The following is a 22,936-nucleotide window of genomic DNA, read 5'->3' as shown; positions in this document are numbered from 1 at the left end:
CCTAAAAATGAACAGGTCAGGGACAATATGGCAGAGACTATAGCCCTGAGAGAGGCTGGAGTTAATGAATTCTAAGACACCAATCAGCCCTCAAGACTAGGATTTTATATCAACCCAAAAGCACGTTAGAAAGGGGCAGATCCTGTTAAAATAACTAGAATTATCTTTCAATATTTTCAAACTCAAGACTCAAATTCTACAGAACTGTATGGGGAGAGTTCCTTGGACTCTGGAAAATGTGATCTATGTTCAAGTGGCTCTAATTGACTAGGAGGTGCTCCACTGCATTGGGCGGGACTGTGATCTAGAATCACCCTGAGTGATGTCAACCCTTCTAGGAATCCATGAAGTCCAAGGTCTTAAGTGATATAAGACAGCTGGCATCTGAAGGACAAGTCCAGAAAACTGGCAAAGAGCTGGGGTGCAAAGCGTTCACCAATGGTAAGCCTGTTACAAGAACACATTAGGTTTTCTTTAGCAACTAGTACATCCCTCTATGGCATTCTTTTTTTTAATATATATTTTTATTGATTTCAGAAAGAAAGAGGGAGAGAAACATTGATGAGAGAGAATCATTGACTACCTCCTGCATGCCCTCTACTGGGGATCAAGCCCACAACTGCGCATGTGTCCGTGACCAGAATCGAACCCTGAACCATTCAGTCCGCAAGAAAACCCAATATCCACTGAGCCAAACTGGCTAGGGCTCTATAGCATTCTTTTTATATATATATTTTATTGATTTTTTACAGAGAGGAAGGGAGAGGCACAGAAAGTTAGAAACATCGATGAGAGAGAAGCATTGATCAGCTGCCTCCTGCACACCCCCCACTGGGGATATGCCTGCAACCAAGGTACATGCCCTTGACCGGAATCGAACCTGGGACCCTTCAGTCCTCAGGCCGACACACTATCCAGAGAGCCAAACCGGCCAGGGCTATAGCATTCATTTTAAGCCATGGGTTACAACCTACTGGTGGATACAAAATCAATTACATAGAGTCTCAATCAGCACTTAGCACTTTTATTTCTTTAGTGAAATGGAACATAAAAGAATAGAATGGACTAGAAAATATCAGAATGCACTGCATGTAGCAAGAGTATATACTGTTTTGTGAAACTTTTAGTTAACTGTGTGCATGTAATGTAAATATATTTTGTACCTTAGCTGCCCTAAAGAACTAAAGCTTAGGGCTAGGGACACAACCATGCAGAAAGAGCAGGGACACAGACACTCTGGGTAGAGGTGATGAGTTTACTGACAGCCAACACCCACAATTACACATGGCTCTTCAGACAACTTGATCTTTGGGACTAGACTTTGTACAGAGTCAAGCAACACATAGAAGCACACAAGTGACACAGGCAAGACTCTGGCTTCTAGCAAGGGAGCAAGATATCTACAGCTCATGATCAAAGTACCGCTTTATTCTTCTTAAACAGAAAGCTTAATTTGCTCTGGCCTTCAGAAAGGCTCTAACCCAGGCCGCATCTCTTTTCAAGAGATGTTTTCTTCAAGTGGGGCCAACCTCACCAGAGCAGCCTTTTGGTCTTGCAATAGTCTGATCCATGATGTATACAACTAGACTTGTGCAGGCAGGGAACACACTCGACGGAGGGCCGCTTTGGTGGTGCTGGTTTCAGTGGTACCTCTTTACTTGATTTTGGTGACTGCTTCATGGATGGAGGTGGCCACATAATCTAGGTTTTTGGTGGTTAAGCCACACATGTTGATCCGACCACTTGGCAGCAGATAGATGTGCTTTTCACTGACCAGATATTCAACTTGCTTGGCTGTTGAAAACAAAAAGAGAGATAATCAGAGTAGTAGGAATCCTTTAAGCCTCAGAAACTCCATGACAATTTTAGTTTTCCTTCTTTGCCTCGTAATACAGAGAAGAAAAACCAAAAAAGCTATTTTGTCCAATTGTACACAGGGAAAAATCCTCCATCGATTCTGAAAACTAGTCGTATTAGCTGACTTTCTAATCCCCAAAAAGTTTAATAGCGCTCCTCCTCATGGGAATTTTAATCTGGGACTACCTCCCAACCAAACCTTGCACATCCCATTCACAGGACACGCTATCAACTGAAACAACCCTCAGACTTCAGAACATTCCATTGATACAAAAAACTGGTTATGAAGTGCTTCTTTCGTCTCTTCCTTAACCTGAATTTGCTTATCCCTGAGCACCTAGAAGCAACCTCCCTTGAACATTTCATTAACACAGTATATTGTACAAGGCCCCGTGCATGAGAGGAGCTGGATAAATGTTGTGTGCATTAACCAACGGGCTAGAAACCTGCAGACACCTCTCTGATCTGACATGTCTTAGCTCTCTCATTCAAACATAAACAGGAGCACTTTCCCATGTGTTTGCAGAATTTCTCATGGATAGAGCAAGTAGGGACTGCCTGTACTTCCTTTATGCCACAATCTCTAGAGCTTTTTTGCTTTGTTGCAAGGCCATGAGAGAATTTCAAACGATTGTTGTCTAGTTTGTACCCTTAAGACACCATCATTTGAGGGAATGGGATGATAATTGTTATGGACTGAATGCTTGTGTCGCTCCAAAATGCAGGTGGAAACCCTAACCCCAATGTGATGTATTGGGAGGTGGAGCCTTTGGCAGGTGATTAGGTTCAATGAGGCCATGAGGGTGGAGCCCCATAATGGGAGTAGTGCCCTCAAGAGAGACTAAAGAGAGCGTGCTCTCTCACCATTCTGTGAGCATGAAGCAAGAACACAGCCACCAGCAGGCCAAGCAGAGAACCCCCACCAGGCCCTGACCATGCTGGCACCCTGACCTCAGACCTCCCAGCCTCCAGAGCTATGAGAAACACATTTCTGTTGTTTAAGCCACCCAGTCTGTATTTTGTTATAGCAGCCCAAACTAAGATGGTAACAAAATCATAATAATCAGGAGCAAACCCTGTGCCAGTCAGTGTTCTAAGCACTTTATATTAACTCAGTTCATCTTTTTAAAAATTGATTTAGGAAGAGGGAGGGAGGGGGAGAGAGAGAGAGAGAGAGAGATGGCATTCTGGTGGCCCTGGTTTATAGTAACTTCCAGGACCTTTGATGTCCCAATTACTACCAAGCCAGGCACACAAGCTCCACATGCAGGTGAGTGGCCATGTCTGCAACATATGGCCTGGCCAGTGGGTGCCCGGGAATAACTTATTAAATGAACGATCCCTCTATCACTGGAAGGGACAGCCAATTGCAAATAGGCCCTACTGACGGCTGACCAAGATCATTCAAGGCTACCCACTGGACACTCAATCATCTTTTAATTCCAACTATCAATCTAAGTTTTTGTTTATGACATGGAAAGATAACTTTGTAACCTCTTTTTTGAGGGCAATGCTTAAGAGACTAGGAAAGACTGGTTAAGAAATTATGTCCCTGCTATGGGGCGCGGCTACAGTGTTTTGGCCAGGTTCAAGCCTCGGACTAATGAAAAGACAGGGTCCTCTCAGTGCCACGTGCAAGTCCCAGCTGGAGGTCAGGGCCCTCTCAGCACAATCATAGCCAACGGCTGTGGTTATAAGCTTGAACCTATGGTCCAAACACATAACCCCACGTGCCTTGTGGTAGAGTTCAGGTGCATATAGTTGAGTGGGGTTGGAACTCAGGAGAATGCTGTAAACAACGTGATCACGCCCCTACTTTGCCTCGTGGCATCTGCTATAAAATAAAGACACGGCTTGTGGGCGCTGGCGCTGTCTCCTCATCAGGGAGCAGCGTCCCACCGAGACCCAGCTTTCATTCTCTTATCTGTCTTTCCTTAATCCTTTCACCCCCCCACTCAGTTTACCTCTGGCCGCAACACCCTGCCCATCCAGATGGCTCAGTTGGTTGGGGGGTTAGCCTGCACCAAAAAGACTGCAGGTTCAATCCCCAGTCAAGGCACATACAGGAGGCAACTGACTGATGTTTCTCACATCAATGTTTCTTTCTACCTCTCTCACTCCCTTCCTCTCTAAAAAAAAAGTCAATAAAGTAAAAAAAAAATTAGGTCCCTGAATAATCATATGTAATATTCATATTTAGGACTAAGGAAGACCCAAAGGGTACCTAAGCATTTATAACAGACCTTTCATAAATCAAGGCTCCAAGCCATAAACCCTGTTACATCCCAGCTGGCTCTGAGCCACTTCCCAGGCAACAAAAATGAAAATATCTTCGTTATGGGATGCAGGACAGACCACAATCATGCTCTTCTGAGACCCAGGGAGTTTAAGAGATGGATGGGACACACTGAGAAAACCTAACTTGTTCTGGTCTAAAGTTCTCGATGACCAATTAGGCAACAGCTAATGGAGCCAAGTCCAAGGACACTGACTGAGAGGAGTGCTGGTTCCAATAGTGAGCATTTGGGTGTGGGGAGCACTTACTGTTCAACCCTGTGAAGCTGAACATTCCAATTTGCTCAGTGATGTGGTTCCAGGTTCCAGGGGTCTTGAGGGCCTCTAATCGTGCCCTGAGTTCAGATCTCATGGTCAGAATCCGGTCAGCCATTGTCTTCACATTACCTTTCCTGAGTGGACAGTAACATAAATACCAATACAGATCGGAGACATAATACATGAAAACACAGATGTTTAAAAACCACAATTCAATCTATAAGCTGAAAATGGGACTACCACTTGCCTGTTATGGTATGTGGGTGCCTGGATGGGGGATATACAGGCCAAAGAGATATGGTTACCAGCAGAAGGAATGGAATATATTCACTGATGGAGCTCAGTTCTAGCCTTGGGTATACTAGCTGTAATACCACTTATGTTTTAACTCAGACTTCACCTAGGTGCTGATCTAGGCAGAATGATATATTTTATCAAGACTCATTAAATAGAGATTGCAGACTTAGCTACTATATAAAAATTACTGTTTCAAATAAGATAAAATATATGTAACGTTAAGAATGAAGAGCCCCCAAATTGTCACACTAACTTGAAGTTGGATATTCTATCCTATCAGGAATTCCTTCCTGTTTCCCCACTTTAAGGGGACAAAGCCTAGATGGTGGGAGAGTGGGGGAAACTTGCATTTATTCGAGTGTCCCTTCCTATGTTCCCAGTGCTTGTGAGGCACAAGTGTTGTGTTATGCACGTGAGTGTAGGTGGCAGCCCTATTTCATAGAAATATCTGAGATTCAAAGAGGCTGAAGTAATTATGTCTTGCCTCTGCTAAAATAAGAGGAAGAGACAGTTAAATGTAATGGGGCACTTACTGTTCTGCAACCCCTTGCCCATCAGGTTGTGAGTCCCTTACCATTCCTTAAAGAGCTCGGGGTTAGAGAGGGTAGTGGCCACGATCCGTGCTCCCTGAGCAGGGGGATTGGACCAAGTGATTCGCACAATCTTCTCCATCTGGGAAAGGACCCGCTGCATGCTATCAGGTTCTTTTGCAACCACGGTCAGATTCCCCACACGCTCATCTGGAGACAGAGATGAGAATTAGCCATGGTGGCCCTGATCGGGGCAGGGGTGGAGGGTGGGGCTGCAACTCAGGAGAGCACTCACTGTAGAGCCCGAAGTTTTTGGAGAAGGACTGGGCACAGAAGAGCTCGAATCCTTCAGACACAAAATAGCGAATGGCCCAGGCATCTTTCTCTAGGCTTCCAGATGCAAAGCCCTGATAGGCTGAGTCAAAGAAGGGAAACAGAAACCGGCGCTGCGAGGAAGGAAAGTGAGTCAGGCAGGACATCCTTCAGGAACCAACCTCAGACACTGGCTTTTCATCCCCAACTGTTTCTGGAAGGAATTTCTAAAACTGTCCATTTCTCCTCTCTCTCTCTTTTCTGCATCCAATCACCACTTTACATCTCTATTTCTCTGTTCAGCTAAACACCAACCCCTAAATCTAACAATTTCGGTAAACCTTGTTTTTTTAAGTGTATCTCCCCAGAGCATCATGATGCCACCTTGCCAACAGGGCTTAGGGATGGAGGCATGGAGGCAGTGTCTGCCCTACATTGGCAGATTCTTTCCCATGAATTCCTGGTGTGATAAGCTTAGTCAAATGTCAGCTTGGTATCCCCAAGGCCTCTTCGTAACCTCAGGGCTATTCTACTGGACAAATACACTGCATACTCTCTATTCTTATCACTCCGGTCTCCTCAAAGGGCTCCCCACACTGAACTTGCTCCTCCTCTGGGCTCACTCTCTATGTGGGCACCACCTCCCTGATCCAACCATCCAAGCCAGCGGCTAAGGTGCATCCTCCTGTCCTGCCTCTGCAACTCATCCCTCACATCCAATCACCCTCCAAGTTCTATCACTCCTGTCTCCTGGGAGCTCTAGAATCCTTTCACATCTGTCACTGCCATCCACTTCACTCAGGTCCCCATCAGCTCCTACCTGGATTATAATAATAGCCCCCTAACTACTCTCCCAGCCTATCTAATCTGGACTCCCTCTGATCCATTCCCTGCCATGTAGCCAAGGTGACTTGAAGACAATGCACATCTGATCATGTCACTCTATGACATCAAAGGTTTTCATGGCTCCTCATTGCCCTCAGAATGAAGTCAGTGCCGCAGCACAGGCTCTGGTCCCCATTTACCTCTCTAGCCTCATGACTCACATTCCCCCAAAGCCCTTGGAATCTAGGCCAGGAATCACTTTCACTTCCTTAATCGGGCCATGACCTCTACACCTGGGTTTTGGCCATGCTCTTCCCCTTACAGGGGACATCCCTGCCCCTCCAGCCCCCACCTGTCCTCATCCCTCAAGTTTCAACATGGAAACCACTTCCAGGAAGGATTCTTCCGCAATACCACCCCTCCCCGCGCACACATACATACTTCCTAAAGTCCGGTCTATGTGCCTCTCTATAACCCCACCAACAAAACTGTCTCACATGGCTGTTTCCCCAAACAGGCTGTGTATGCTCTTTGAGGGCAGCTTTGTTCACTAGTATATCCCCATGCTGCCAGTCATATAAGTTTCCCAGTGAGTATTTTTTAAACACCTTAATAAAGAACATATGTGCACTTTAAACTAGAAATCCCAATCTAGAAAGTTACTCCAAAGAAATAACACAATGGAGTTTTATTACATAATTGTTCATAAGAGGAAGAAACCTGAGATCTTAATGTCCATCAACCAATTTAGTCAATCCCTATGTGACATGTCTATGCATGGAAAACAATGCTACAAAACATTTAATGACATGTAAGGGAGTTCAAATCAAAGACAAAGTATGTTATAAAATGGTCTAGACAAAATAATCCTGCCTTTGTAAAACAGATATGTTTATATGTGTAACTACATTAAAAAAAAACACCATACATTCTGCACCAAAATATTGACTGGCTTCCTTTGGATAACAGGATTTACAGTTAATATTTATTTTCTTCTTCAGGCTTTTCTCCACTTACATATTCTCCAGTAAATAGGCATGGCTTCTGACACATTAGATGTTAATACAGACTACTTGTTAAGAGAGGCTCTGGAAAGGCAGTTAGTTACCTTCATGACGGAGGCGATCTGCCTCCACTGCTCTGGAGTTGGGTCTGTTCCAGTTGGGTTGTGTGCACAGGCATGGAGGACAAAGACGGAGAACTCAGGAGCTTTCTGAGGAAAGGGAAGCTACATCAGCTTGGACACGAGCAGGACTCTCTTGCTTATCAACTGATCCAAAAACTTTTCCCTGCTCCCTATGGTTCTGCTTGCTTTATCATCTCATCACCCACCTCCAGATCATTCAGGAAACCCTGGAGGTCAAGTCCTCTCTTCGCTGCATCCCAATAGTGATAGGACCGAATGTCTTTAAATCCAGCGGCAGTAAACACAGCATTATGATTCTCTGCAAGCAAAGGGGTAAAAATGTAAATGGTTTTATAATCACAGGAGGTGTAATTGTAAAGGACACAAGTCAACTTCCAGGGCCCTGGAATGTCCACTGGGTGACACCGAGGTGAGGAGTTAAGAATGGTTGTAACTAAAAACAAATTCAACCAGGCTTCTTCATGCTAAACTTATATCCTAATGGTCCCTATATATCTACATTCTATGCCTCCTCTGGGAAGTTTTAACACACATGAAAACATAAGTCTACTAAGAGTCTTGGGAAAAAGTATTCCTAATGTGAATTTAAGCATCATATTACGCGTGTCCTGCCAAAACCCACTGCTGAAGCCATTCCTAAATGTCAGTTGATCCAGGGCTGGATTACATTTTCTGGGTAAACAGTGAGAATCATGAGGATAACTGCCCCTAGTTTCTTTGTTCCTCCTCTGAATACACCTAAAGAACTCACCCCAGGTTGGTGAGGATACATAGATAGGCGTGTCCTTGTTGTTCGTTCCATTGTACCATCGCGCTAAGAACTCGGCTCCGATTCGAAGTGCACCTGTTCCCCCCAAAGACTGCACACCTCCTACCTGAAAGAGAAGAAGCAGGGTCACTGGTTGATAATGGGGGAGTCAGAAAATATCGGGGAAAATACAGTAATGATGAGCATTTACTTTGTGCCTGCTCTATGCTAAGCCCTTAAATGTACTGTCTCATCACACCTCACACCTACATGAAGAAGATACTGTTATTTGCCCATGTTTACAAATGTGGAAATGGAGGCTGAGAACTGAAGCACATTGCTCAAAGTTACCAACTATGAGCATTAGGGAAGTCTGAAGTCTGACTCTGAGGGGAACTTCCCTTCTGAATACAGAAGAGAACATACCTAGGCCACATCAGGGTGTGCCCTGGAGGGCACACCCCCAATCCCTTTGATACCCATCCCAAGATCAAAACTGCCCTCCATACCCATACGACTGTCAGCTGATTTCTCAACAGAAACCATGCAGGCCAGAAGAGAGTGGCAAGAAATATTCAAAGTGATGAATAGCAAGAACCTACAACCAAGATTACTTTATCCAGCAAAGCCATCATTCAGAATAGAAGGTCAGATAAAGAGCTTCACAGATAAGAAAAAGCTAAAGGAGTTCATCACCACCAAACCAGCATTATATGAAATGCTGAAAGGTATTCTTTAAGAAGAGGAAGAAGAAAAAGGAACTCTTACCATTTGCCACAGCATGGATGGAACTAGAGAGCGGATAAATAGCACATGATTTCACTCATTTGTGGAATATAATGAACAACATAAACTGATGAACAAGGACTGATCCAGAGACAAAGAGGCATTGATTGGACTGTCGGGCCTTGGAGGGAAGGTAGGGGAGGGTGGGGGTAAGGGGGAAAAGGGGGAAAGATCAACCAAAGGACTTATATGCAAGCATATAGGCCTAACCAATGGACACGGACAACGGGGGGGGGGGGGGGGGTGAGGGCATGAGCGGGGGGTGGTAGAGGGTAACGTGGGGATAAGGACACATATGTAATATCTTAATCAATAAAAATATATTTTAAAAAAAAAAAAAACCTGCCCTCCAGCAGAAGCCTGGAAAATAATGTTCCAGCTTGCCATTGACATCAATCTGTAATACTGCTTTCTCCTTCCATAATGCAGGCTTAGGAATCCTTAGACATATATTCTAATGAAACAAAGGTGACATGTGAATACTACTTTCTCTCCTTGAGCTTCATCTCATCTTAAAATGACCTCACAGGGGCAATAATAAAAGTCCTAAGTTTTACCATTTACCAAATACCTTCACATACATTCTTTTTTTATCCTTATACAATCCCATGAAATAAGTTCTAGATCCCAAATTTACATGAGGAAACTGATTCAGAGAAGTGGCTTGCCAAAGAAGACACAGGTGGTGAGTAGCAGAGCTGGACATCAACCCAGGTCTTCTCACGCTAGTCACTAACCCATTGTTGTTCTGCCTCTATATCTTTGATTTTGCCCTTTCATGATTTAAACGAGGTTTTAGCATAACTCTTTCAGTAGAGAAATGTTATAAATTACATGTTGCTTACTATGTCTATAGGATTAAGGAGAAAGAAAGGAAAAGAGTACATGGAAAAGCCTATCTAAATAAAAGGAACCTAAAAACAGTGGCAACCTCTGTGGAGGGGCCTCGGCTATGGAGAATAGTGGTCAAAGGGACTGTGGCCTAACCTGTAAGTTGTCTTTTAAAAATAAAAATGTCTTCATGTATTATTTGTAAAATTTTAAAATAATTTTTTTTTTTAAATATATGGTGGTGTCTAGGATCGGCTCTAAGATAATTCAGCTTTGGCAGGGCAGTGGGAGGTATACAAGATTGACCAAATACAGATCATTGTTGAAGCTAGGTGATGGATGCATGGAGGTTTGCTCATTACACTGTTTTATCTATTGTTGTAGATATTTGAAATTTTCTACGATAAAATGGTTTAAAAAGCCCAGGTGGTGTGGCTCCGTGGTTGAGCATCAACCTATGAACCAGGAGGTGACGGTTCGATTCCCAGTCAGGGCACATGCCCAGGTTGTGGGCTCAATCCCCAGTAGGGGGTGTGCAGGAGGTAGCCAATCAATGATTCTCTCTCATCACTGATATTTCTATCTCTCTTCCTCTCCCTTCCTCTCTGAAATCAATAAAAATATATTTTAAAAAAAGAAAATATGAAATGCACTAGACTAAGAGGGAGGGCTGTGTTCCACAAGTAACAGCCCCAAGTCTTACAGCATTAAGTGATCAATAATGGGGAGTGTTGGGCAAAGGAACAAGTGTCTGCCCAACAGTTAATAAATGTGTAAGAGTGTGCAGTCTTAGGAGAAGAAACTCCCCAACACAGAATCTCTGCTTTCATTTGTTAACAGAATTCCAACTATCAACAGCACCTCAGAAAGAATCCCAAGTTGCCAAAATTCCCCACTTTCAAACTTTATCAAGACACTCCTCTCCCTCTATGGAAACACTGGAATGTCAGAGCAATGTCCCAATGCCACCCATAATCTCTAAACTCTTCCATTTCTACCAGTATTATCCTTCAGTTCCTTGAAGTGAGTCACCCTAATTAAGTTAATTACTTGCCTAATCACCGACCTGGAGCCTCACTGCCTTCTGATACACATAATAATGTGCCCCTGTGTAACCTTCACTAGACCCTGCAGTCCTGTTTATCAGAGCATATGGGTAACAGCATGTGGGGATAAATCAGGTGTCTCCAAGATGTGGTCCCTTCCACTCATGAGGGCGCACTAGACAATGGCCCAGGGGAGCGATAAGGGCCGCGGGTTTAAATTGCATAATATCTAACTGAGCTATTGCAAAAACCTGAGCTCTTTCCCTTCCTACGCACACAACCAAGTTTATCTTCTTCCAGCACTTTTATTGGGTAACTCCTCTGCTCAAACCTTAAGGTGGCTTCCCTAGCCCGGGCTGCTAAAAACCAGCCTGCCTGATCAGATAGGTCTCTTTACATAGAGGCCTGCTTACCTCTTACCTCCGGCCCTGAACTCCCACTACTTCAGACAAATACCTTCCCTCTGTATCTTGTGGTTCTCAATCCTGCTGTACTTTGGAATCACCTAGAGGGCTATTAAAAATATGCCCGTTGCCTGGCTAGCATGGCTCAGTAGTTGAACACCAACCTATGAACCAGGAAGTCACGGTCCAATTACTGGTCAGTATATATGCTTGGGTTGCGGATCAATCCCCAGTGTGGGATGTGCAGGAGGCAGCTGATCAAAGATTCTCTCTCATCATTGATATTTCTATCTCTCCCTCTCCTCTCTGAAATCAATAAAAATATACTGGATTTAAAAAAAAATGTTTTAAATGCCCATGAAGGGAAGGTAGTAAAAGGGCAGGATAGGGTGGTACCCTCCAAGATTCTGATTTAACTGGTCTGGTGTTGGGTCCAGCCATCAGTATATTTTTAAAAACTCCCCAGTTTATACTAACGTAGCCAGTGTTGAAAACCAGCGTTGTAGTCTCACTTCCCAAGGTTCAGTGGAAGTCTCATCTTCGGCCATCACCAGCCTCCTTCTTCTCTGAATCCCTACAACACTGGGAATCTCCACCAAACTACTTCCTGCCACATAGAGCCTCTCTCATTGGCTGCTTCCAAATGTGCTCCTCTTCCAAGGGTCTCTAGTTATACACAGACTACATACCAGGAAGCACTGAAATGAGAGAAGCTGAGACCAAGGCTAGAAGAATAAAAGGATACAGTAAAAGTGACAGGAACTTCAGAGAACATCTAGACTAGTGGTTCTTGAACTTTTGGGGGCCACAGACTCATTTCGAAAATCTGATAAAAGCCTTACGAGACCAGGAGCCACAAACTAGTCTTTCGGTAACACGTAGATGAGTCATAGGGGCCAGAGGGGTAAGTGATTTGCCTATGGTCAAAAGAGTGGCAGAGCTGGATCCAGACCCTAGTCTTTTGATCAATCCATTATATTCCCTTAGCTTGGCATTTCCTCTGACTGCTTCAAACCCAGTAGCTAAAATCTGATAATCAACTGGGCAAAAGTGAACCATTGAAGAAGCTGTGCTTTATACAAAAGCACATTATTTGCACTATCAGGTTCCTGAGGTCACACTACTTAATCCCTGATTCATCGACAGTTCAATAGACATAACACCTAACATTTTAAAACAACTTGAATTTTCAACCTCTTTTTCACCTTCACAGTTCCTAAAGAGAAAATATATATCCTCATCCAAAAACTCACCCGCTTCTCCTGGATTGCTGGGCTGTCATCCCCAAGGGCAAGGCAGGAAGCATGGGTCCGGAACTCCGGTAGGCCCAGGATTGGCAGATACTCGTGGTTTAGGTTACTGTCATTAGCAATCTTCTGCTCCACCTTTCTCACTACAGGCAAAACCCAGGGCTGGGAGTCATCCGTGCGATAAGCTAGAACATGGGAAAGAGTTACATAAGGGATTTATATGAGGCTTTGTCCAAATAAGAGTTTGGAACTATGAACAGGGAAAATTCTATCACCATTTGATCAAAACAAACTAAAGTTCAGGAAGTGACTGCCCGCTTTGGGCCAAGCACTGGGCTAGGTGCTGGGCAAATAGAGACAGACATGGTTCTTATCCTTACAGAACTTACAGTTCTTAAATTTATGATCACTGAAAAATAGAATGTTAAAATAAAACTGGGACATCAGAGCCTGATGGAGTGAGAGAATGCATGTGAAAGCACTGAGTGAACTAAAATGATATATCCTACAAATGCTATGTCAGTATTATTAGTGCACTGAGGTCTCTATAGCCATTGACCCACCAATCTGCTTCCTTCTGTATCGCCCCAAGAGGCTTCCAGAAAAAGGCTAGGTGCTACTTCAGATGAAAGCTGCACCTTCAAACATAAACATGCAGAGAGAGGGGTGTGAAAGGAGACCCACCTCCTCCTCTTGTCCCATACGAACAGAAATGGGACAAATGACAAGCAAACGCCCTGTGACTGAAGATTCCAACAACTGGTTACACAATCACTCAACAGCCCACTGAAACACATCTGTGTCCTCTCTCTGTGTTCTGACATCATTCAGTGTTTACCATTTTAACTGTCCCTCCCACTTCATGTGCTTCACACTTTTATTGATCTAAATGCATCTATTTCATAACCTTTAATCTTGCTTACAATCAAATTTCTAAGCACTTCTACACTAAAAGTATTTTTTGTCCACTTTGAGTTATCCTATAACTGATTTCCCCCTCCCCCCTTTTATACTACCCTATGCTTATTTGGGGATTATGGCTTTCGAGGGCAGCTGTTCTGGCTTGCACCCAAGCCAGTGATCTCTCTGAGTAGGATTCCTGCTGGGACCATTTGCCTCTCTGCTTGAATGTTTAGGTTTCCAACAAGCCTGTACTTTTGCAAGTGATTTTGAAGCTGAAAATTTTAGAGTAGTTCTGATTAACTTGGTTGATTTCTGCCCAATATTAATCCCTAACTTTCTTAAAAAATCACTTTGTGGGGTGGTTGATATTATTTACTGAACAACACATGTTGACTGTACAAAATTTAGAAAAGCCCAGAAAGTAAATAATAAACATTATGATAAACATGTAATCCCAGCACTCAAAGATAAGGAGTATGAAAATTTTGGTATACAACCTTATAAGCTTTATTTTACATGATTATATTCTTTTATAAAACATGAGTCAGATTGTATATAGAATTTCCAATGTGCTTTTTTCCACTTATCAAAAAACTAATTGTCATTAACTATTTTTCTAATAGGTGATATATTCACATGCCCTCATCCCATCTTTATCCTCCATTTAACCTAGTTCCAAATACTCTCACTCCATGAATAAACTGTCCTTAATTTCTTTTCATAGAAAAGAAAAAAAAGTTTCTTTTTCCGAAATTTCCCTATGCACACACAAGGAAATACAGCTTTGTCCCCCCTCTTTTCACACAAAAGGTAACATATACCATAATATAGTTTTGTTTCTTGCTTTTTCCACTTGAAGATCTTTTTATATCTGTGCACACAATGTTTTTGTTCTTTTCTACAGCACAAAACTGATGAGTGTGCCATAATTTGTTTTGCCGGTCTCTTGCTGATGAACATTTGAGCTGTTTCCAATCTTTGGCTATTACAAAACTTCAGTGAACAACCTTGTACATACGTCATCTTACACGTGTGCAAATATATCTGTTAGATGCAAGGTTGAAATGGCTGAGAAATATGTGCATTTGTTGTTTTTGACAGGCATGTCCAAATTGTCCTCCATCAAAATGTTATCAGTTTACATTCCTACCATCAACATATAAGACTGTCTGCTTCCCGACACAGCCTCACCGAGTGGTGTGTTTTTTTGCCAATGTGAGAATGCAAATAGAATCTCAGAGTAGTTTTAATTTGCATATCTCTTATTATAAAGGCAAGTGGGCATTTTTCAAATATATATGAGCAATTTACAGCACAATTTTAGTGGCTAGACAATATCTGTAAATTGTATGTTTTAAATAAATAAAATGAGATAAAGAAAAAGCCACAGTACTATTGCTCTTACCAGTATTGTATACTCTGCAACTCTAAGAAATACTTAATGCAACTGGTGTCAGGGAGGCAGTGTGTCTATATTGTGACAAAAGAGAAATTGGCCAATTTAAACCTCCCTTTCCTTCTTCACTGCTGTTTCCCCAGGTTCAGTTCCAGATGTATTCCCAATGTCTCACCTAAATGGCCTAACGAGGCAGAGCTGCAGATTCCTCTTGGGTGATTGGAACATCAACAACCACTGTTCCTGCTGCCCAAGGGATTTTATTCCTGTTTCTGGACTAATAAGTTTCTCACCCATTTTTTTATTCTCTCATTCATCTTACAAGGATTTACTGAATCTATCATGGACCAGGCATTGACTAGAAGTAGCTACACAAAGATGGATAAAATAAAACACTGCTCTCTAGAAAACATAGAGCATAGAGCCATTAATTCTCCTGTGAGGGGTCAGGGGAGGTTGTGCAGACAATGAGGTAGAAAGGGTGTAAAAGATAAAGAAAGACAAGCACTCCGCACAGAGAGGACACTGGCAAAGTCCAAAAGGCTGGGAGAGATGTTTTGGAGGATCTGCATTTTCATGATTGGAATGGAGGAATACCAACGAGTGGTTCAAAGAGTCTTGGAGTCTCTTCTAGAAGGAACTTCATTTCACTGGGCAAACCACTGAAAGCATTTAAGCAAGAGAGTGACATGGAACCCTAGCTGGTTTGGCTCAGTGGGTATAGCGTCAGCCTGCGGACTGAGGGGTCCCAGGTTCAATTCCGGTCAAGGGGGCACATGCCCAGGTTGTGGGCTTGGTCCCCGGTATGGGACATGCAGGAGGCAGCCTATCAATGATTCTCTCTCATCACTGATGTTTCTCTCTCTCTCTCTCCCTCTCCCTTCCTCTCTGAAATTAATAAAAATATATTTTTTAAAAAGAGAGAGACAGAGAGAGAGTGACATGGACAGCTGTAATCGGATCATTTGACTGACACGATAGAAAATAACTGGAGAGGAGGATGGAGGCAGATAATTAAGCCCAGGAGGTTACTGCAATAATCCCAAAGGAAAATAATGAGGTCTTGAATTAAGGAGCAGCAGAAGGGATAAAGAAAAGGAGAGATAATTAAAAAAAGATTTACGAGGTAAAAAAGACAGAAGGTAACCTGTAGAGAGCGCCTGGGAAGGCACATGGGCATTTCTTTAATTATTGTTAGCTGAAGCCAGTGATGTTGGAAAAGCCACGTCCTGGAAACATGCTTTGCCAGAGGCAGGAGTGTTGTCAGCTTGACCTTCAGCCCAGGTGCCAGGGGGTGGGTTTTGTTATTTAAATCCAGCCAAGCACCAGGAATGAATACGATCCAAGAATGAACATAATCTCCTTTGTCTTAACTTTTAGTAAAACTTCCTGGTTTTTGCTGTATAAAATAAACACGTTGTATTGGCTCTGAGTCCCTGTCTCTCCATCAGAGGACAGTGGTCCCACCGGCCCCAGCTTTTTCCTTCCATCTCTGTGTCTGTCTCTTTCTTTCATTTTCTCATACCCCAGCAGCCCCTACTCAAGAACCGGACTGCTCTCTAGCCGTGCTGGATGCAGAGAAAAGAGAAATATTTACAGTAACCAAGTAAATAGATATAGGATCCAGGAAAGGGTCCCTGATGACTCCAAAGTCTCTCTCTAGGGATAATGATTGGTGGTGGTGGTGTTGACCAAGACACAGAACATATGGGGAAGAAAAAAAAGAAAAGGTTGAGGGGAAGGTGAAAATGATGAGTTATGTTTTAAACATGTTGCATTTGAGGTGGTTGTAGGATAGACCCAGCAAACTATAGCAAATGTGGGTCTGGTTTTCAGGGAAGTTCAGGATGTAAAGAAGCCAAAGCCATTGTCATAACAAGGACCTACTGAATACTTAGCACATACGAGGGACCATGCTAAATGCTTTACTTCTTTTTACTCTCAATTCTTGTAACAACTCACAATATAGATTCTGTGATCCCTATTTTAGGGGTCTAGAAACTGAGATCAGAAAAGCTAAATAAATTTTCCAAGATCACAAGGTCTGTAAGAACCAGACTGTCATACTTAATCCATGTGTCTTTTTTATGAATAATAGATGTATAGAAAAAGCCCAAAGCAAGCAGGTCCCAGAGGACTGTGTGAGTGGCCTTTTTATCAGCATGCTCCCACCTCCATGCAGCATTGCTGCTATCCCTGGGTAGAAACCCTTTTAGAGGAGTCACACAGGTTTCAGGTGAGTCCAGCAGTCTTGCTTTCCAGACGAAAAGGAACAAAATAGAGAACTAAAAGATGAAACCATCACCTCTCCTCCTCCTAAGACTTCCACTTCCTTTACCCATTCCCACTCAAGAGCCCATGCAGATATGCCTCTAAGGCCCTTCTCGCACAAAGGTTCTGGGGAAAGGGCCAGGGGTACTCAGAAACACCTAATATAGCACATCTCTCCAATGATTTTATCTGAAGATGCCAGAACCCGCATTAAAAATGACAACAAATATTAAAGCAAGTATAGTTTGGAACAAAAGAAAGCTACGTTTACTTGACAAATGGACCGGAGTCCATGAAGAATGTCTTGCTTCAGGCTGGACCCGTGTCTCCCCAGCCTAAAGCCATTTGTCTGAAACTTTGAGAAGCAGTAAAACTGTCAACTCAGAGAACATCATACTGGACAGTGGAAAATGTGATGCTCTGCTCTAACTATAAGGAAATTATGCAAATTGTCAGGCAAAAAGAAACTCCCTGGAGAAATAATCTGCAAGTAGCAACTAGCTACTGAGACTATGGTTGCAATTTATTCAAAACATGTCCAACATCACTAGAACTTGAGCTGGATAACCACCATTGGCCTTTAGCTTAACTTGGAGGAAAAAGAGTTAAGTGACTCAAAATCAGTGACTAATTAACATTTCCTTCACAAAGAAGATATTGTGGGATGAGTATACAGCTAGGACATACAAAGGCTGAAAAGAGACTTCTTATTCTACTTTACTTTATTTAGACCCTTATCCGTGCACCTGTCATCCACAAAAAAGACAGGTCACAGTAATCATCAAAAATAACATTTACATAACACTTTATTTACACATCACATTTCATCATTATTCATTTAATCCTCAGTCAACAGAAGAGGCCAGTAACATTATTATCCTAACCTATAGTCAGGAAATGTGCTAGTGAATCTTAAGAGTAGAATTTTAGAGAAAGGGCATTCTGCCCTGCCTCCTCATTTCACCAACTAAGTCTGTTAAATAACCCATCCAAGGTCATGCCACTGAATCTGTACCCAAGTCTCCTGGCTCTTCCCACTACAGTGCACTGACTGCCTCTGGAGCACCTGAAAGTACCCAAAACAGAGGAGGGAGCAGAGACCCAGGAGTGTGAGAGACCTGGCCTAGAATTCCAGCTCCACACCACCAATGGCCATATAACTTGCCTGCTTCACCAGTAATAGTAACAACCCTCCAGAGTCACTGTAAGCATGAAATTAGATTAAATGCAAAAATCATCCTATATAATAAAAGCCCAGTGACCATAATGGCGTAAAACCAGAACGTCCACTCGACCAGTCGCTATGAGGTGCACTGACCACCTCTCCGTCCCACCCCCGGCCCACAGGCTCCGATTGCTGGATGGCAAACGGGGGAACCGGGGTGGGTTGCAGCGAGGCGGGACTGGGGACTGGGAGGGGAACCAGGTGGGTGGCAGCGGCGGGGTGGGACTGGGGACTGGTGAGCGGGTGGAAGATGGCCCTGATCACAGGCTAGGTCTAGGGACCCTACCCGCGCACAATTTCGTGCACTGGGCCTCTAGTTTGCTCATAACAAGGAGGTGAAGTTCTTGGGTTCCTGGAAAACATGACAAAGGCACTGTCACAGTTGAAATGAACTTCTGAGCTGTGGACTATGCATCTGAGCTAATCACAACTGGTCTGGGCTGGGAGAGTGCTTTTCCTCTGCATGAGCACTTTACTTCTGAACCAATGCCAGAAACTTTCATTTTGCAGTTCTTGAACTGAAAATTTTTATTCAACATTTTTTGTGACCCACCCAAAGAAATGCCAAAACAATAACAGCAATAGCTAACCCTTACATAACTCCTACTTATGTGCCAGAAACTGTTGTGTACTTTAGATGTATGTAATCCTCATAAAAGCCCTGTAAGACAATTCAAAGGTAACTTAGTCAATAAAATCTGAGGTTTTAAAATATATATTTAGATCAACATCAATATTAGTTCATCACCATATATCTGGCCCCAAGAAATACTTGGAAGTTTGGATTAGATTTAAGTAAGAGGATGAATGGTACCCACTTTAATTCAATTCAAGGCAATCTTTCGATGTTTCTCCCACTCTGCTGCCTGCTAGAAATATCACTTTTCATTTTGTGGATGAAACTATGTAGTATTGATTTAAAAATGCTTTCTTATGAAAAATGTCAAACATATACAAAATTTCAAGAATAACATAATGGATGCCCATGTACCCATTTCCCAGCTTCAACAAATTACCAGCTTCAACAAACCCTCACTTTTTAATGGCTTTTTCTTACCCCTCCCCCATAATCTTTGGTGAAGTCTTTTTAACAGGTCATATGCACAGACATAAACAGTCACAGTGGGAAGCCTGATTCTGAACCGCCTTCCTGCCACCCTCTGCTACAAAACAGTCCAACTGTCTGTTTTTAAAAGTTTTACTCCTTTGCCCAGCTAGTGTGGCTCAGTGGTTGAGCGTCAACCTTGAACCAGGAGGTCACGGTTTGATTCCCAGGCATGGTCAGTGTTAGGTTTGATTGAGCAATTGAATTGATACCCCTTCCCCAGGAACTGGCATTTCAGATCATTGCACTATGGACAGTCCCTTTGCTGAAGACATTTCACTTGCGGTGACCACATTCCATTATTCCATTCCATAAAGAAGTCTCCGCCCAGAAAAAGCCCCTTTAAAAGCTGCTGACTCTGTCACTGGGTGCTGGAGGCATCCAAGCTCAGCCACCTGGTGTGCAGATGATTGAATAAATGAATAAATTCATAATCCCTTACCACTCTGACCACCTGTGTTCCTCCTTCAGGACCTAACAGTCAGACCACATGCCCAGGTTGTGGGTTCCATCCCCAGAGGGGGGCCTCCTGGAAGCAGCCGATCAATGATTCTCTCTCACCTTTGATGTTTCCATCTCTCTCTCCCTCTCCCTTCCTCTCTGAAATCAATAAATATATATATAAATTCTACTCCTTTTAGGAAAGTCTGTTCCCTAGCATAGAACATCACCCTATTCATTTTCTTCTTCCTGGCTGGACTCTGTATGTGGTCCAGAAAGTGTGTGGAGTTTCAAACATCCAAACGACAGTTGATAGAAATAAAAATTTCCCAGAGAAGATTAAAGTTAAAGGAATTTAAGAGGCACTTAAAGTCCAAATCTTTTTCTTGGCAGAAGAAGAAAACTGAAGCCCATGCTCTGAACTGTTCAAGGTCCAAGAAATACAAGCAAGAAAGGAAGGCAAGGATGTGTAGAAAATGAGTTTCTTATGCCTTTCCACTCCTTTCCACCCTCTCTACTCCTTTCCCACCACTTCTAAAAGGCTGGGACATTCTTCCCAGGTCCCCCCAGGGAGCATTAACCTGCCACAGAAGCATTTTCCATCTCTTTTTATCTCACTTAACACCTACTTCTTGAAGGCAAAACAAAGCCCATCTTCAACACCCCCTACACACACACACACACACACACACACACACACACACACACACACACACACGGCCTGGGAAAGTACCTGACTGATACCTGGTAGCCACTCACATATTTACCGGCTCAGAACAAAGCTCCCCAGGGCTGAGTTCTCCCTTGTCCATTTCCCATCAACAGGACTCCAAGGCTAGCGGGCTCCCTATCTTACCCTCTCTCCCTACAATCTCTGGCCGCCCACTTCTTACGAAGTGAAGAATGTAGTATAAAGAACACGGAACGGCCCTAGCTGATTTGGCTCAATGGATGGAGCCTCAGCCTGCGGACTGAAGGGTCCCGGGTTCGATTCTGGTCAGGGGCACATGCCTGGGTTGCGGGCTCGATCCCCAGTAGGGGGCGTGCAGGAGGCAGCCGATCGGTGATTCTCTCATCATTGATGTTCCTATCTCTCTCTTCCTCTCTAAAATCAATAATATATATTATATATAATATATATATATATATATATACATATATATATTATATATATATTATATATAAACTTAAAAAGAACACGGAACGACGGGGATTGGGAAAACTGCGCTAGTGCGCTAGTGTCCTGGCCGCTACATCTGTTCTGTGTGACCTTGGACACATCTCCCTTTGCCAGGGGCTCCTATACCCATGTGTAAAATAAGCAGGTTGAACTAAGCCTCCATGATCTTGCCCCTCCGCGGCCCCTACCCCAGTGCCAAGCTGGCCTCCGCCTCTCCCTCCCACAGTCCCCACAGCCCCGGTTAGGTCCGCTCCGCTCCCCGGGCAACTCACGCGCCTGGGCACGGCATCTTTACCTCCCACTCCCAGGTTGACCTTGCGGGGGTCCGGATCCTCCCGGAAGTCGGCCGTGAGCTTAAAGACCAGGACCGGGGGGGCCTGCGGAACTTCGGCAAACACTGACGGAGGCGCCATGGCGAGAGAGCTGGAGTCCGTGAGGCTGGAGCCGCTCGGTCTGGTTCAGCCGCGCCGGCTGGAGGAGACTCTCACCTTCAACTAGCCGGCGGGGCGGGCCCGCGGCCTCCAATGGTCGAGCCGCGTCTGGAGCTTGGCAACGCGGCTAGCCAATCGCCAGCTTCTGACGCACAAGACGTTATTAGCCAATCCGAGAAGAGAATCTGATGGGAGGCATAATACCACCAATGCAATGGACTACGTCTGAGCTGGGGGCGTGGCGTATATTGATTGGCAGAGCGTGGTCCTATCGCTGAGGCCATTTTCCGGGCGTCCGAGGACGGTGGGGCGGAGCCGAGCAACCAGAGTGTCCCGGAGGCTTCGTCATCGACCTTCGGGGGATCTCCAGGTATCGGAGCGGTGGCAGGCGAGAGTTACGGCGGAGGGGCCTTCCGGTACCGGTACACGCACGTTCCTGACCCGGCCTGACCTGGCCCCGACTGGTAGCCAAGTCCTCGGGTCTGCGCTCGGGACGCCAGTCCTCGGGCCAGGGCGTGCAGCTCCAAAACCCGCGCGGGCGACCTTGACCATCGCCGGCTGTTAGCTCCAGAGGGAAATGGGGGTGGGCCGCGCGCCTTGGTCTCAGGCCGGGGACATCCTACTCAGAGAGAGGGAGAGAGACCGGGAGCTCCTTTCTGCCGCTCTTGCAGTTTAGATGGTTGTTTCCCTTTCCTTGCAGAGAAGCCTGGTCCTAAAGGACCTTCGGGGTCTGGGCGCCGTTCCTGTCCTGCTTTCCTCCCGGCACGGACTCAGCCCGATCTCGTGTCCTCCGCTGGCTGGCCCCCAGGCTGCCTCTTCTCTCAGGCAGGCTGTTCCTTCCCTGAGTATGCCTCCTCCTTCTCCCCACCCAACCTGGTGACCTTCAAGACCCGGAGTAAATGCCTCCTCCGGAAAGTCTTCCCTTAATCCTCACTCTAGTCAAATCCGCCTCTTTCCTTTGCGTCTGATGTACCTTGTGAGCAACATTACCGTTTTAGAAAATGCCCTCGTTAAGAACCCACGTCCCAGCTTAGATTCTGGTTCTGCCACTTGCTAACTTGTGCAGGGTTAGGCAAGTTACTAGACCTCTCTGTTCTTGCTCGGTAAAGGGGAGGTGATAGTATTTTCCTCCGGGGCTTATGTGAGTTCATACTTAGGAAGTGGGTGGGGTTTTTTTGCATCTAGTGAGCACTCCCTACGTCTTAGCTTTTGTGGTCATTGCTCATCTGCCACACCCCGTGTAGGTGGGCGGCTTCCTTTGGCCAGAGAGCTCATCCTGCGTAAGTCTCCCTCCGTTTCTTGCACTTAGTCAGTGTGTTCAGTAAAGGGTGGAAGGAGGCTCCGTTCTCTTGGTGGGTCCGAGGAAAACCGCACCTCAGCCTCTGTTCATTGAGTGAT

At 44.4% G+C, this 22,936-nt stretch overlaps 1 protein-coding gene across 3 annotated transcripts; it reads right to left on the bottom strand.

The window, feature by feature from the left end:
• Positions 1-1,008: 1,008 nt before the first annotated feature.
• GOT1 (glutamic-oxaloacetic transaminase 1) lies at positions 1,009-21,668 on the bottom strand. Of its 3 annotated transcripts, XM_036336385.1 has the most exons (10): positions 21,403-21,639; positions 12,590-12,771; positions 9,402-9,509; positions 8,273-8,396; positions 7,707-7,819; positions 7,483-7,587; positions 5,533-5,683; positions 5,282-5,447; positions 4,402-4,544; positions 1,009-1,794 (listed from the first exon to the last, which is right to left on the bottom strand). In XM_036336385.1, the coding sequence occupies exons 1-10, from the start codon at positions 21,518-21,520 to the stop codon at positions 1,655-1,657; spliced, it is 1,350 nt and encodes a 449-aa protein (XP_036192278.1). In that variant the 5' UTR covers positions 21,521-21,639; the 3' UTR covers positions 1,009-1,654. The 3 variants fall into 3 exon arrangements, with proteins under 3 accessions (XP_036192278.1, XP_036192279.1, XP_036192280.1); XM_036336386.1 differs by lacking the exon at positions 9,402-9,509 and having other exon boundaries at positions 21,403-21,625; XM_036336387.1 differs by lacking the exon at positions 1,009-1,794 and having other exon boundaries at positions 4,410-4,544; positions 5,241-5,447; positions 21,403-21,668.
• Positions 21,669-22,936: the final 1,268 nt, after the last annotated feature.

The sequence above is a fragment of the Myotis myotis genome, unplaced genomic scaffold (assembly GCF_014108235.1).
Source record: "Myotis myotis isolate mMyoMyo1 unplaced genomic scaffold, mMyoMyo1.p scaffold_m19_p_15, whole genome shotgun sequence".
NCBI lineage: Eukaryota > Metazoa > Chordata > Mammalia > Chiroptera > Vespertilionidae > Myotis > Myotis myotis.
This window is presented reverse-complemented; position numbering and strand designations above follow the sequence as displayed.

Coding starts and splice junctions, on each gene's coding strand:
- GOT1 (XM_036336385.1), bottom strand. CDS start 21,520: ATGGCGCCTCCGTCAGTGTTTGCCGAAGTTCCGCAGGCCCCCCCGGTC. Junction 7,820..8,272: donor TGTATCCTCACCAACCTGGG/GTGAGTTCTTTA, acceptor CTTTGCTTGCAG/AGAATCATAATGCTGTGTTT. Junction 1,795..4,401: donor CAGCTTCACAGGGTTGAACA/GTAAGTGCTCCC, acceptor TGTTTTCAACAG/CCAAGCAAGTTGAATATCTG.